Source organism: Protopterus annectens, chromosome 2.part2 (genome assembly GCF_019279795.1).
Source record: "Protopterus annectens isolate FY-2018-M chromosome 2.part2, PAN1.0, whole genome shotgun sequence".
In the NCBI taxonomy this organism is placed as follows: Eukaryota; Metazoa; Chordata; order Ceratodontiformes; family Protopteridae; genus Protopterus; species Protopterus annectens.
In genome coordinates this window covers 296,483,088-296,499,272 of record NC_056730.1, presented here as the reverse complement: position 1 = coordinate 296,499,272, position 16,185 = coordinate 296,483,088, and the positions used below count along the sequence as shown (strand labels likewise).

The window sequence follows — 16,185 nt, the reverse complement described above, 5'->3', positions numbered from 1 at the left end:
GCCATGGAGATTCTTGATACAACTATAGAAGGCTTTGTGGAGGTTTTTAGTGATTGCTGCAACTCTGCCTTCATAGTCAGCTTTGGAGGTTCTGATGAGGGATATCAACTTTTTGTTGAGGTTAGAGTAAGGGAATTTTTCCAGTCGTAGGACTTCACCTTTTTCTGCAACAGTTTCTTCCTTCTGTTGTAGAGTTTATTATTGGTAGGGGACCACCAGATTGGCTTCCTTGTTTTGGAAGAGAGTGTCTTGGTTCTGTTGGGTATGGCTAGTTCCATGCATTTATGTGTGTGTTCCTACAGTGCATTGGTGTATGATTCGGTAGTCATGCATCTACTTTCCATTGGCATGGGTGCCGTGAAGTTAGCCACCTCTGTTTTTAGGAGTCCAAAGTCAGCTTTGGAGAGGTTTTTCATGGTGGACCTCAGATGCTCAGGCCCCAGGCTTGTGGGCATCAGAACTGTGGATCTTGTGCCCACAAGAGGTGCATTTCTTAAAACCAGAGGGTTTTTCAGACATGGCCACAAAAACAAATCAGGACTGTACAAAAAACAACAGGTTCTACGAAGACTAGAGTAACAGCTACACACTCTACAGTACAGCAACTCACTCTAAACACTCTTACACATGTCAAAACTTTAAATTCATTAACACTTATTTTTTATATTATTAACAGAGATACAAGATATGCCAAAAGGCACTAAGAAAAGAAAGTAAAGAAAGAGGACACCTTAAAACCAGCGAACTTCTAAAATGTCAAGCCAGGGAGAAGGAGAGACGAAAGGCAATAACTATGTTAGATAAACTGTAAAAATCTAAAGGAGTAACTCAAAATTAACAATAAGATAAAAGTCACAAGTCACTCTCACAACTTGAGACCAGATCTGCATCTTGACACGATGGTGGCAAATGAGATCTGTGGAGTTGGGATGAAATTATGGGTAGAGGGAGGAGCTTGAGATTCGGATCCTAAGTCTTGTAAATGCGGCCGAGTCGGATTCAAGGATTGGATCCATAACCCATTTGTTAGGAAGAATGAAAAGGACAACATTAGACAGATGACTTAAGTTTACTTCAAAGTAAACTGGTGAAAGACTTCAAAGTACCTGGTGAAAGGCACATAGCGACAAGGTAGACGCATGACAGCACTTGCCTGCACTTTTTTTTTTTTTTTTAAATAATGGCAATTGTGTATATTAAGCAAGAGAGAGTAATCAAGCATAACCTATGAAGATTTAAAGCACTACTGCAAAAATGGACTGACATGTTTTTTCTAGAGTTCAACAAGCAGTGTCTTTAAACCAACAACGAAAACCACGACTCGGCCAATAAGTGTACAACTCCACTTAAACTCTTTAAAAACGGAACGTATTTATTGCAATGAATAAAACAAAATGCGAATGTAATATACAACTGGATGTTAAGCGCTTTCACTCATTACATAGAGCTTCTTCAGAACATCCTTTCACTAACAGATACATTGTTTAAATGCAAAAACTGGCGCCAAACTGTTGCTCCTTCCTTAAAGAAATACTACTTCATAATTCTTATTGCTTTTGAATTGATATTATACCTTTAGATAAATAAATAAACATACATTGAAATAAATAATCATACTTGCTGTGCCAAAAAAAAATATACACAATATATCTATATAAACCTTAAACATCTACGTAATAATGTCTGGATACATTTGTAAACATTTAAAAACAGTTAAAAACAATTAAATGCATTTGAAAGTGCTTTGTTGGGCTGCTGAGTTGAAAGTTAAAAATTAAAAATTAAAATTAAAATTTATAGCATGAAACAGTTGGATGACTCTGCATACAAAATGAATGGACTTGAAAAAATAAGAATATATATTTAATACTACACTAAGTATACATAAACAACCCTTAGTGTGTGTGAGTGGGTATAAATATTGTATGGAATGCACATGAATAAATGCACATAAATAAAATTTGATAAATTAAGCATGTGATGAATTATTATATATAATAAAATAAAATAAAATACAATGAAAATTGTGTTATACACTGAAAATGATTACAATTTAATAAATGTGAACATTTGTAATCTATCTAGAATCCACTTCAAGAATAGGTTTACATGAAATGGATTCGTTTAAACCTGGCAAAATTGCGGCATTGAGATAAAGTTGCCACCAAACTTCCTTAAAGCTTAATAATTTTTTCAAATCCCCTCCTTTGGCATTATTGTAAATAATATCCAAAATACCAAATTTGAACTCATGTCCTGCCCCCATTTTTTCCACATGTCTTGATAGGGCATTGGTGCTGTCTTTTCTAGATAAACTGTAAATGTAGTAGCTGGGGCATGCTCCACATTTGGCAATGTAAATCACCATTCTAGTGTTACAATTTCCCTTTTTCAACTTTATAACTGTTTGGTAGTTATTAAAAATCTTTAATTTGTGTGTTTCCAAAATGTATCTACACTGGTTGCATGTACCACACTTCCTTGTTCCTCCAAATTTGGAATTTTTGTTTTCTTGATTGGTATTTGACTGGTGTTCAAGTAATTTCTTAACATTATCTCCCATTTTGTATACCACACCTGGTCTCTTACCTACTATTTTCTCCAAGTTAGGTTCAGAGTCTAATAAAAACCAAAACTTGTTAATAATTTCTACGATTTTGTCAGATTTAGGACAATATGTCAAGATAAAAGATTTCTGATGTCTCATTCTCTCGATATCACTCCTTTTTTTCCCAAAAACTGTATCTTTATTACTGATATCTCCCATTCCTAGTAGGGGTTTATATCTCGAACCCCATTCGTTTGTCACATAAGTCCCTATGTTATACAACATTGAGGGAGGATAACCTCTGTCCTTAAACATTTCAGTGATAAAATTGATCTCTTCCTTCATAGTTGACTGATCTGAAGTCATGCCTGCAGCACGGATACATTTTTCTTTGAATATATTTTATTTTAATTTGGTAGGATGAAAACTATCGTATGCTAGGTAATCATTGGAAAATGTCTTTTTTATATATATCCTGGATCTTAAAACATCATTGTGTGCATAAATGTGAGTGTCCAAATAAGCTATTCCCACTTTGCTCTTGTTGTATGTGAATTTCAAAAAAAATACTACTATTGTTTATATATTCAATGAACACATTCAATTCATTATCAGTGCCACTCCATAATATATACATATCATCCAGAAATCTCGAGTAGTGAAGAATCTTACTAAAGTGGTTACTGGGAAACAGATGGGTTTCTTCCCAGTCCACCATAACTAAATTGGCAAAGATGGGAGCACATGCCGCTCCCATCGCTACACCTTGTATCTGTTTAAAGTATTCACCTTCGAAGTGTATAAAGTTGTTATCCAAAACCATAGTCATGAGTTCCATAATTAAACAAATCTCATCCCATGTCATACTTGTATACTTATTTATACTATTACAAAATGCTTCCAGTCCTTCATTCTTAGGAATACTGGAAAATAAATCAACAACATTGATGGTGACAAAATGATATTCCTTTTTCCAATTGTTAACAGGGTATTTACTTAAAAATTCCCAAGAATCTTTCACCATATAAAGTATGTTGTCGTATACTGTCTTAAGTTTAGCATCAATGTATTTCCCTATAAAATATGTTTTTGAACCGTTGCCGGATACAATGGGCCTGAATGGGGGGTCTGTGGTACTTTTATGTATTTTTGGTATTCCTACAAAACTGGCCAAAGTAGGAAACTTGACCTTTATATAATCATATACTACATTAGTTATTCTTCCATCTATCAAAAATTCTTCTAAATATGAATCAATTCTCTGATGAGAAATATTGACTTCATTCAGTATTCAAGACTGAAGAATCCATTCTGAAGCTTAACCTGTGCTATGGAAAAATACTTCTGTATAGAAATGAAGTGTTAAATAGGTAATGAACTAGAGAAGGCTTCCAAATGCTAACAAGAAATGAGCTCAAATGCCACACTGTGGAACTCCTTTGTTAGCCAAAACTCAGTGGAGTAGGCTAACAACCACAAAACTTTGGATTTTTAAATATCTAAATAGTAGGAGAAACCACTCAGGGTGTGCTACTATTTATAGTGCAGCAGGTCCTGTTGCAAGGTGCATGTGGTAAATAGTACAAAAGGTCTTAAGTCATAAAACAGGCAGGTATCACCACCATACTATTGAGATCTTTACCGTTATATTCAGAGACAGTCAATCATGGCTGTGCTCTCTATGTAGCATTTTCTGAGCTATACAGCAATTTACAGAGTACTGCAATGGATTAAACATACTGGGAGAAATGGAGATTAACCACTAATTCCATGATCTTGGCAAAGATGGTTAGTACAGAGGGGAGTCTACAGCTTTTGTTTCAAGCAATGACTTGCCTTTATGCAGTGAGGTCAAGAAAGCTTGCTTCCACAGCTAAAGGAAGTCACTTTCTGTGACACTTCTAATGATACAGAACAAATACGACAGCTACACAGATCATCAACAATTAAAATGCTACATTTGAAAAGTGTGAGATAAAAGCTTTATGAACCTGGCTCTATCTTATGAAACAGCTTCCTCATAAGCTTACTATATTAAAGCTGAAACAAGGTTCAGTACTGTGGCCTACATCACAAGAGTTAGTGTTATGCTGAACTACTGCAGACTGGACAGCTAACTAAAAACGTTTGTAGATACTTCAGCAACCTTAGCACCACATCTGCCAGGATATGGTGATAGGGTGGAATGACTACCTTGATTCAAGTGATTCAACTGATAAATGCTACCAGAAAAATGTCTTTGTAATACCTCAGTTACAACTTACTGCAAAATATACTGTTAACAGCTAAGTAATTATAACAATAAATGATATCAATGCATAACAAGATCAAAGCTACTGCAGGAAGTCAATCAACACGCAAGTTTTCAGGAAATGCCCAAGGATATAAAAGTATTTTTTTTATTTACTTATTTTTTAAATACATCTGTTAACCAAGCTAAACCCCACTGGACACTTGTCTATTTTCAAGGGTGACCTGGGGAGCACTGTCAGATTAAGTGACATGCTCAGAGTTACACAGTAGACAAAGCAAGGTGAAGTGAGTCGAACCCTATTACCTTGGGTCCTGGAAGCAGCACAAAAACAGATCTAATCTTGTGCAATAACTACCAAAGAATGTATGTGTGTTCTGTCTTTGAGAGAGAGGGAAATTATTTTAGTGGATTAAAAATCAATACAACAGAGATAAGCAACAGCTACTCACAACACTGAACGTCTTCTGGTCAAGCTCCTCAGTTTCCTCAGAGATGGGGACTGGCTCACTGCTTGCAGTAATGTGAAGGGGTGTATCTGCTAAATTCTTCTTAGGTTTATCTTTTATATCATCTTTAGCTTCACATCCCTAGAAAATGTGCAGAAATTTACTTCACGAAAACTAAACTACAAAATGCTTTTAGTATTACTACTGTCTCAAGTCACAGTTACTGCATTTTGGTTTTCCCTAGATTACACTTCAGTTTTTAGTAAGTCAAGGCTCTGTACCAAAACATTTATGTATATCTATTCCATTGTAAAGGTATGTAAATGTAATCATAAAATGCCTTAAACTATAATTTATAAATTTTAGGTCATAGCCTCAAAAAAAGATTAACAATAAGAATCAGTAACAATGAAAACAAGTTTTAACAGTTAGATGTAAACAGATTTTACAAAGATTAAAAAAAAAGTAGAACAGATAAGAAGTACTTAAATTGCTCTACGTTCTTTGTGAATGACACTGTGCAAAAATCTTACCTGAGTACCTACCGCACCATCAAGACCTTTGAGAGCATAACATTCTGTATACCACTACTCAGCTAACATCCCAACATTACAAAGTGTATTGCACTGGAAAGTCTGCATCAACAATAATGACAGAAGGATATAACCTCATGTAGCACCACAAGAAAGTGGTTGAAAAAAATGCCCACTGCAATACTCTCAATGCTTCTTGATGTAAGGTGCAGGATCGGGTTCCCCTAGCTGTCCATCTGAATAGCAACAATCCCTGGATGGAGAGCATCTTAAAACACCTGCAGTGCTGATGAGACTGTTCTCCTTTCCAAGACATTAATGTGAAGACTGACCTCTGCCTAAGTTAAGTGTCCTGGACTGTCCTTCCCAAGTAATGCCCCCCCCCCCCCCCCACCGGTTGGAAGGCATCTGTGGTCACTGTGTCTTTGGGGGCAGGGAGAATAAAGGGGCACTCCTGAGAAATTTCTTTTGGATTCATCCACCAGGCTGTGTTCCCTGCAAATCCTTGTAATCTGAATCAGTGTAGTCAGGGGGTGTCACTCTATTGACCACTGTACTGCAAGGGTCCAGTGCAGTACGCTCACGTAAAGTCTGACTAAAGGTACCAAAACTATGGAAGCTTACACAGATCTTAAAAGCCGTAAGACTAGCCTGGCTGGAGGGGAAAGAAAAGACAGAATGTGCAATGCCTGGATCTGCAGTATGTTTAACCTTGCAATCTGTGTCACCATATCCAGACGGGCACTAACGAATTCCAGGGCTTGAGTGGGGGAAAGTTGAGACCTGGTATAGTTTATTGTAATGCCCAGTTGAAGACATAGATGGAACAAGTAATCCCTAGCCTAGATAAGTACAGGCTTGATGGGAGCAGAGAGGAACCAGTTATCGAGTTAATAAAACACCTGGAATCCTAGCAGTCTCAAGTGAGCTGTGACCACTTCCATGCACTTGAACACCCTGGGGGCTGTGGTGAGACCAAAGGACAGGGTCCTGAACTGAGAGCTACTGGCTCCCAGCCTGAGCAGTAGATATCTCCCAGAGCATCTGTCTATTCTGATGTGATAGTATGCATTCTGGAGCTCAGCAAAGCACATCCGCTTGTCCCTGTGCAACAGTGGCAGAATGGACTGAACCTTGACCATATGGAACTTCAAGAGTTTGACAAAATGATTTAAATTACTAAGACCCAAAACTGGTCTTAGGCCCCAGTTTTTCTATGGTACTACAAAATCTCTAGGAAGTTATCATAACAGGATGTTGGGACTCCCTGGCTGACTTGTTGTCAGAAGCTTTTTCATTTCTCTGGCTGGTGCTTTCCTTTAATTGGCTGGAACACTGGAAAATTTTCTGTGTCGATTGGGAGGGTGGAGAGAAAGGATTTGTAGTATACACTGGACACTAACCTCTGAACCCAAGTACCTTTGGTGATCATTGTCCACACTTCTGGGTGCAGGGATAAGCACTGCCTCCAGAGTGCAGCATTCAGGCAACCTTTCAAGAGTGCTGAAACAGCTTCTCAGAGAATGGATCTCTGAAGCCCAGGTGTTGCAGGCATCCTCTGCCTTGTGGGCAATGCCTACCACTGGGGTGCCCCCCTCTTCCACTCAGGGAACCATCTTCATATGAGTCCTGGAAAGATCCTTGTGACTTGCAGAACCACATTTTCTGACCTTCTATCCAATTCTATGAAAAAGTTCACTGAGGAGTAGAAAAATGAATCCCCATGGCAGACAATGACTTCCCATCTTGCAGACAAGTCTCTTTCACCTTAGGGCCAAACGTGAATCCATCCAAGGGAGCACTGATGAGAATGAAAACTTGAAGGGCTCCAAAGAATTACAAAGGTACATCCAGGCATGCCTTCTCATAGTAATTGCTGAACTAGTGGTTCCTGAACAGCCTTTTGAGGTATGAGAACTCAACCTCATGGAGGCATTCAATAACGACTCAAGGATAGCCATTTGCAAAGAAATGGTCTTGTCCTCTGCTGACAAAGACCCCAACAGGGCACTGGCAAACTCCTTGATTAAGTCCCTCTGAAATTTCATCACATGCTCCAAATAATTTAGTGACCTAAGGGTGGCGGTCACTGAAGCTTAAACACACTTCCCAAATCTGTCCAGCACCCTGGATTCACTGTTCAGGGGAAGGACAGAGGAGCTCTGTTCAGTGAGCTCTTTTTTGGTGGCTACTGCTATCACCACAGCATCCACTGTGGGACCCTTGCACCAATGGGGACAATCCATTTATCAGGCTTCCTGCAGATAGGCTCTGCGACATCCGGATCCTTCCGAGCCTAATGGAAGATGAGCTCCACTGTCTCATCCACCAGCCATCTGTCCCGATAGGACAGAATGAAGAAACTCAGTGCTCAAAGCAGGCGGGGGACAGAAGTAATAGCTACCAGAAAATGGTTTTCCACGACAAATGTTTGAGGTCACAAGATGATGCTGGTTCAAACGGGGGAGGACTATACGTAAAAGCATAAAATTTAGATTCCATGGAGAATAAGGAGTTTTCACAGGTGGTCTTATATGAAATGTCCCCTTGAGAAAGGCTTTGGATAACGTGGGACATATTTAACCAGTCAATCCCAAAATGAAAATTAGACATAGCAGCCAACTGGACTGAACTGTTGCTGCTGATGCTCCTTTGTTAAAAATCATAATCAAGAATTCTAGTATGGATGTCATGGAGGCTCGGTAAGGATCAATATTATCCTTAGAGGCCCATAAGGAAAATCTCTTCCACTTATTACGAAGACATAATCTTCTAGTGGATGGCTTATGAGAAGACAAAAGGATCTGTTTTGTCTCATTGGAAAAGTTATGAAGCCTGGCTATGAGGGGAACTGGAGCAGCCAAGCTGTCAGCTTCAATGACTGCAGAGGGGGATGAAGGTCCCCCGGCGGATGTGTCAGAAGGTCTGGAACTGGGTCCAGAATCCAAGGATCCTCCAAGAGATGATGTTGAAGGAATGGGAACCAAATCTGCCAAGGCCAATAAGGGGCTATAAGGATGATGGTCCTTCCCAGGAATTTTGCTTTCTGTAGAACCTTGGGTATCAATGGTATTGGTGGAAATGCATAGAGGAGATCCGTGGGCCAATCGTGTACGAGTGCGTCCCTCGGGGCTTCTCCCGGAGGGGGAATCAGGACAAAGTACCGTCTCCATTTTGTGTTGATGTGACTGTCAAAAAAGTTGCAGCAAGGCTGGCCCCATTTGCGGAAAATCCTGTCTGCAATCTGTTTCTTGAGGGATCCCTCGTGTGGCAATAAGATTGCCCTGCTTAGTTTGTCTGCTATTACGTTGGATCTCCCCGGGATGTGCATTGCCAACAGAAAGCTCTGGGAAAAAACAGCCCACTGCCAAACTCTGAGGGCTTCTCGGCAAATGAGGCAAGATCTGGTTCCCCCTTGCTTGTTCAAGTACCAGACTACTGACATATTGTCTGCCTGAATCACAATCATTCCTAAAGGAAGACAGTCTTGGAAGTACTGGAATGCCAAAAGTACTGCTCTCATCTCCAGAACAGTGTGACTCCTGATCAGTCCATGTGCCTTGGGCAGCCTTTCCCTGAAAATGCCCCCCTATCATGGAATCATGGAAGCGTCCATGGTCACAATGGCTACTGGAAGGGGTAAAACAAAGGGGCGTCCTATGGTGACATGAAGAGACGTCAACCACCACTGGAAAGCTTTCTTGCAAGAGCTTGTAATCAATATTGTGTGGTCCATGGGTAGTTCCTGGTAAGACCACTGAGTGAACAACAGCCATTGAAGGAGGATCCACATATGCATTCTTGTTAATGGTATGGCTAGGATTGCTGCAGCCACCATACCCAATACTTTCAGAACTTCTGAAGCTGGTGCTCTGTCTTTCGATACCAATGTGCTAACATGCTGACGAAGAAGAAAGCCTCTTTCGATTGGTAGCCTTAGAGTGGTGGTTGAGGTGTCTAGCTCTGCCCCGATAAAAATGATATGCTGTGATGGTGACAAGGCAAACTTTTCCGAGTTGACTGTAATACCTAAATGACTGCAGAGTGACAGTGTGTACTCTCTTGCCTGAATAAGTTGATGCCTGGTGGTGGCGGTAAGGAGCCAATCGTCTAGGTATGGAAACACCTGGAATCCTAGACACCTCAGGAGAGCCGTGACCACTGCCATGCATTTGAACACTCTGGGGGTTGTAGTGAGACAAAAGGGCAAGGCTCGAAACTGAAAATGATTGGCTCCCAGCCGGAAATGCAGGTGATCTCTGGATGGCCTGGCCATTTTAATGTGGTAGTACGCATCCTTGAGATCTATCGAGCACATCCAATTGTCTTACCCTAAGAAAGGAAGTATAGACTGAAGCGTGACCATACGGAACTTCTCTTTCTTTACATATTGGTCGAGTTTGCTGAGGTTCAAAATGGGTCTCCAGTCCCGTGTTTTCTTTGGAACCAAAAAGAATCTTGAGTAAGTTCTGGATCCTGTTTGGTCTGCTGGGACTGGCTGGATGACTCTTTTTTTGTAGCAACTTTTGGACCTCTATAGCTGCTTGTTCCCTGTAACTGGGTGGAACGTCCGGGAGTCTCCTTATGGATGGGTGGGGGGGGGGGGTGGCGAATGGCATGAAGTACCCTCTTGAAATGATAATTTGTACCCAGCTGTCTTTTATTCCTTGCCAGGCATCTGGGTACAAAGATAAATGACCCCAGACTGCCTCCAGAGCAGGACAGTCGGGTCTTCTTTCAGGAGCGCTGGTAGGGTTGCCCAGAGAAGCGATCTCTGTCACCCTGATATTGTGGACCCCCTCTGCCGTGAGGGCGGCGTCTTCCACTATTAACCCCCTCCTCTGCTCCTGGAGGGGAGTTCACCACGTGTGTCCTGAAAGGCTCCTTGGGATTTCCGGAACCACATTTTCCCTCCTCTTTGACCTTTGGGATAAGGTTGGGTAGGGGTGGAAAAACAGACTATGAAGGCACACAAGAGTCTTTCCTTCCTGTTCACACCTGGTCAAGGTTTCCCTCACCTTAGGCTCAAAAAGGGATGAGCCATCAAAGGGGGTGTTAACGAAGGATGACTTGAAGGGTTCTGCGAAGGAACACAAGCGCATTCAGGAATATCTTCTAAGAGTGATTGCTGTACCCGCTGCCGTACTCGTTCCATCAGCTGCATAGGATACGACACGCATGGACGAGTTGACAATAGAATTTAGGGTAGAAAGCTGGGCAGCAACTTTGTCAGAGGCACCTGCAGCTACTGCACCCTGAAGAGCATCTCCCAACTCCATAAGGAGATCTCTTTGCAACCTAGTAAAATGGGTTAAGTAGTTCAGTGAACACAGAGCAAAAGTCGCTGAACTGAACATCCGTTTCCCATATCTATCCATGATCCTAGACTCTCTATTAGGAGGATGGATAGATGAGGAAGTCTCAGACATTTCCTTTTTGGTGGCCGCAGCCACCACCATGGCATCAACTGGGACTCCTTTGGTTAAGAAAATTTTGTCTGGTGCGGCTGATATAAACTTGTTAGGCCTCCTAGGAACAGGCTCCATGCACTCCGGTGACTCCCACGCCCTTCGTGAAACCAACTGCATGAGCTCACCGAAGGGTGGAGACACGTAAGAGGTGGAGGGTTGAGACCCGAAAGCCTTTAGGAGAAATGACATCCTCAGTAGTGTTTTTGGACTGCCAATCACAGGGGCCTAAGGATCTCAAGTATCTCAGCAAAGGAGATAATCTCAGAGGGGGACCTTTCTGACTCATCCAAGTCAGTATCAGATGTTAAAGACTCCTGTGGGGAGTCCAAGTATCTCCTCTTGCACAATCTCTTCCTAGGAACCTCCTCAGTGGGGGCTTCTGGAGAGGTCTCGGAAGAGTAGGGGGCACCCTGGTGGGGCTACCTGAGGCTATGGGTTTCTACGCTTAGCCTGGATGATGGAAGCAGAAGCAGACACAGGTGTGCTTTAGGGGATGAGGAAGGAAGGCCTGAAGTTGAGGATGTCTTGGGTGACAAAGCTCTCCTCATGGCATCGAAGGCACCATGGCTCCGATGGTAAGGAATCGACGGATCCAAGGGAACCGTCAAACCCTCCCGCACCAAGGCAGTGGGATCCAAGCCGGAGGTTTGACTATCCTCTCCGGATCTGACTGGAGAGTGTCGACTCCTAGAATTCCCGGTTGGTGCCGAGGATGTCAGAGTGGATGGGCACTGAAACAGGTTTTGACCCCAAAGGCTCCACGATCAACAGGTCTGATCCTTCTGGCTCCGAAGGACCAACATGGCTCACAGGAGGAGTAGTCAAAGCAGGAGTAGTGGTCTTTAGCTCCGAAGACACTTGGAGCCGACAGCAATTTAGCAAGGCCTGGTGCCTGTAGAAGCTTCTGCACCAATTGATCCACATCCAAATCTGAAAGGCTGACAGACAACCTAGATGAATGCACCGATGGTGCCGACTGAAGTAAAGGTGACTTGAGGCACTTCGGATACCGGCTCCAAGCCTGTGGGCCGGCTCCGAAAAGAAAAGACACTCGGCTCCGAAACTTGTGGAGCAGATGTCTCATCAGATTTTTTTGATTTTGATTTTTTTGAGTCCTTAGATTCAGCAGATGACTTGGAGGACTTGGAGGATTTGCTAGCAACATCCTGGTCACGCAATGTCTCTTGAAAGGGGTGTTTTAGCAAACCCCTATCCATTAATTTCCTTTTCAAAAGAACCTGGAAGAAAAGGAATGGCAGATAGCATATGATTCTTGCAAGTGGACAGCCCCTAAACAATATACACATGTAACATGCCCATCAGTGACTGACATTTTTTGGTTACAGTCCAGACATTTTTTAAAACCGGACTTGGGATGCTTGTCCTTATCTGCCATGATAAAACTCTAAATGCACGCGGATCCAAAAACACTGAGAAATTAGCAACAATAGGCTTTAAATACACACACACACAGAGCCTAAGATACTGGTATTGAAAAACTATATGCTATAACTACTGTAGAATAAATGTAGCACACACTCAAACTAACTAGGCCGAAAAACGAGGCCAAATATCTAGAGAGTAAATATAACAAATATAACTATCGAACCAAAAAACTCTTGTACTATAATTCTAAGTGTAACAGGATATGTAAGACACACTCACACAGAGCCTAAGATACTGGTATTGAAAAACTATATGCTATAACTACTGTAGAATAAATGTAGCACACACTCAAACTAACTAGGCCAAAAACAACAAGGCCAACTATCTAAAGACTAAATATAGAAAGAATATTATATCACACGGGAAGGGGAAAGCTATAAGAGTTAACTATCTAACTAGTTATGCAAAATATTAGAAAAGCTATATGTAAAAGCTAGTAAATAGAAAATTTTTACAGTTACTGGCCCGAGCATACACTGGAACCTCCGATCAGATGCCACGGCAAACTGGATGTGAGGTAATTCACAGTGCGTTATGGGATAGGGGGCTTGGCCTCGAGCTTTGCATGTGACCGTATCGGAGCTGAAGGATCGGCTCCAAACCATCAGTCAAGAATGAACGGTGAGACTAAACAACTTCACATTAATAATTATATCACCTTTCCAAAGATTTCAAACGCAAAATAAATTTCAGAGAGCATTGGTCATTCAAACCAGGATTGGCAAATGTATTAACATTAAGCTGCCAATAAAGCTCTCTTTCTTCCAATCGGAAGGGCCAAGGACCCCCATGATGTTTTTAGTAACTATTAATAAACAAAAAGTTAAAGAAATGCCCTGGGTTTTTGGAGACATGTTTAGCCAAAGCATTTGTAATACTGAGTCTCCCTATGTTATACTGGTGTTCGTTAACTCGCAGCTTAAAATGTCTCTAGGTTTTTCCAATATAAAACCCCGGGCAACATTGGCATTGAGCAATGTAAACAATACCAAAGCTTTCACAATTATATCTGCCTCTAATTCTATACGTGACATTGTTGATGGTAAAGGTACTTGCTACTTTCATAAATTTACAAAAGTTACATCTACTGCATTTAGTCATGCCCATATTGGAGGAGTTCCCTTTTATATTATTTTCCAAGATGATCTTCAAATGATTCCCGCTATTAAAGAGATTGGACATTCTGATCAGAATGATGATGCCCATTCTTTTAAGTTTATTACAGCTTTTTCAATGGATCCTATTTATTTACATCACATCTTATTGAAGAACTGGGAAATTTTATGAGAAGATCCCCTTACTCAGCACAAAATTAATGTCAACCCTGGGTTGATCTTTAAAAGAGGGAATAAACTGAAGAGCATCTTGGAAAATTATATCAATATATCTGTAGATTTGTGGCAGAGGGTCCCTTTTTTGAGGTTATTTCAAGTGAAAAAATATGGCAGGTGCAAGTTAGGTTTAACTGTAAATCTACATTTGTTGTCTATTTAGTAAAGTGCTCGGCATGCACATCATTCTATATTGGCAAAACCAATAGGGAATTAAGGAGAAAGATGTATAAGCACTTATATGCTATAAAAAGTAAAAATTTAGACAATGCACTTTATAAGCATACTTTATTGTGCGTCAATTTTAAAAAGTTTTTCTTCTGTAATAGACAATGTGCCTAATGGTTTTAATGGAGACAGAGAGGGGGGATTAGAATATAAAGACTTCAAATGGCAGATTCTTTTTAATGCATATAATGCACCTGTGTTAAACGATGGCGTATTACGTAGAAAAACACTATGATAAATGCAAAAAGTAAACACACTGTTTTTAGTGTTTCAGTGTTTTGTGTGTTAGTTTTTTGTTTGTTTTTGCATATTGTACTAATTAGTCATGGTAATTGTTGCGATTGGTGGTTTTAAAATTGATTTATAGTATTTTAAAACATGGAAAAATGTTTTTTCCTTGTTCTGATGAAGGCTAACAGCTGAAAGTGCTTAACCTTTGTGAATTAAAAAGATTTTGCTACACTCGGTGGTTCTGATCTTCCAGTTTGCTGCATTTGATGTGGTAGTTTTTGCCAAGTAAGATCTAGAAGTAGATACACAAGCTGATTATAAGAGGGAAAAGTTTAAAGGAGATCAGGGCTGAGGCACTAGTTTTGCCAGCTTGGATCTGATAAGCAGTCTGAAGACCCATCAGTTGGGATGAAATGGACAGAATGAATAGGATCCATTTAAAACTGTTGAAAAGTAACAGGAGTCAATGTACTGGCTTAAGAAACTATAATACACCACTCTGCAAAGAAGACATGCAACTCAGTCAAACAATTGAAATCATCAATAAGAACAGCTAAGACTGGGTATGAAAGTAAACTTACAGAGTTAGCAAGAAGCTTTAAGAACAAAGGATCAGCCAACTCCGTCAGGCCAGTTAACAAAAGGAAGACAGTACATGAGGGGATTGAATTAGCAAACACTTGATTCATATTTTTCTGGTGTTTGTAAACAGGTAGAATATAACAAGTGGGAGTCATCTGTGAAAATTATGGAATCTCTCTGCTAGAATTTACGGTAGTTTAGCAGTTAAATCATTAACTACAATAAAACAAAATGATTGCAGCTCAGACCTAGACAACATCCCTGGCTGTTCTGGCCTGAAACATCAAAAGAAATATTCATTAATCCTTTCTTTGTTTAATCTGCTACTATACACCAGCTGAGGTAAAGATAAGCAGCAGTAAGGGTGCCAAAAGCTTCAGAGCTATCTTGTCTCAAAAAGGAAGGCTAAAGACCTGAAAGGTACATGCTAGGAAAGAAAAAATAACCAAGTAAAGACATACTTTACATATACAAGGAGTAGATTGCATATAAATCTTCACATCTTTGCAATACATCTAAAAGAGCAACAAGGGGGTTGAAAAGAGGGGAAGGCTATTGCAAGAGGGATTTATTAGAACATCTACTGTTAATAGTAAGTTTGCTTACACAGTTGTATTATGTTCAACATTAGATCAATGTTGCAGTAGTCTAAGCTGAACAGATACGATTACCACATTTTTGTATTATATAGGGAGAAGGAAATGAATGAGGATCCAGGAGCTCCTGGAGAATGATCCTAGCAAAGCTAGTTCAGGATATGAAAAATGAATCCAGTTTGTAATGCTTTGTTAAAGTATGTACAGAAGACCAAGCTGTAGCCTATAGAATAATTCGAGTCCACCCCTTTCCAAAAAGCCACAGAAGCCGATGCCCTGAAAGAGTGACCCCTGACTCTGTGTGGAAGTGACTTATTATGACGAGAACAGCAGAGTGACCTGTTCTAATTTCTGTGCGACTGACAAGAGAAACAGCACTGGTCTCTTTCCCAGTTTAAATATCCAGTAGAGTCAATAAGGACTTCATTAGACTGGTTTGCTTGACTGCAAGATCTAGTAACACCAAAGCACAACTGGATTACCATGAATATTACTGGCAAACTTTATACATACAAAGAG

General features: G+C 40.6%; 1 protein-coding gene across 1 annotated transcript in view; it reads right to left on the bottom strand.

Annotated features, from left to right (window-relative positions):
- CHD1 (chromodomain helicase DNA binding protein 1) overlaps positions 1–16,185 on the bottom strand; it is a gene marked incomplete in the record, with an annotated part of 4,694,407 nt that overhangs the window by 375,952 nt on the left and 4,302,270 nt on the right. Inside the window, 1 exon segment of the mRNA XM_044063873.1 lies at positions 5,252–5,389. Coding sequence (XP_043919808.1) covers positions 5,252–5,389 — 138 coding nt within the window.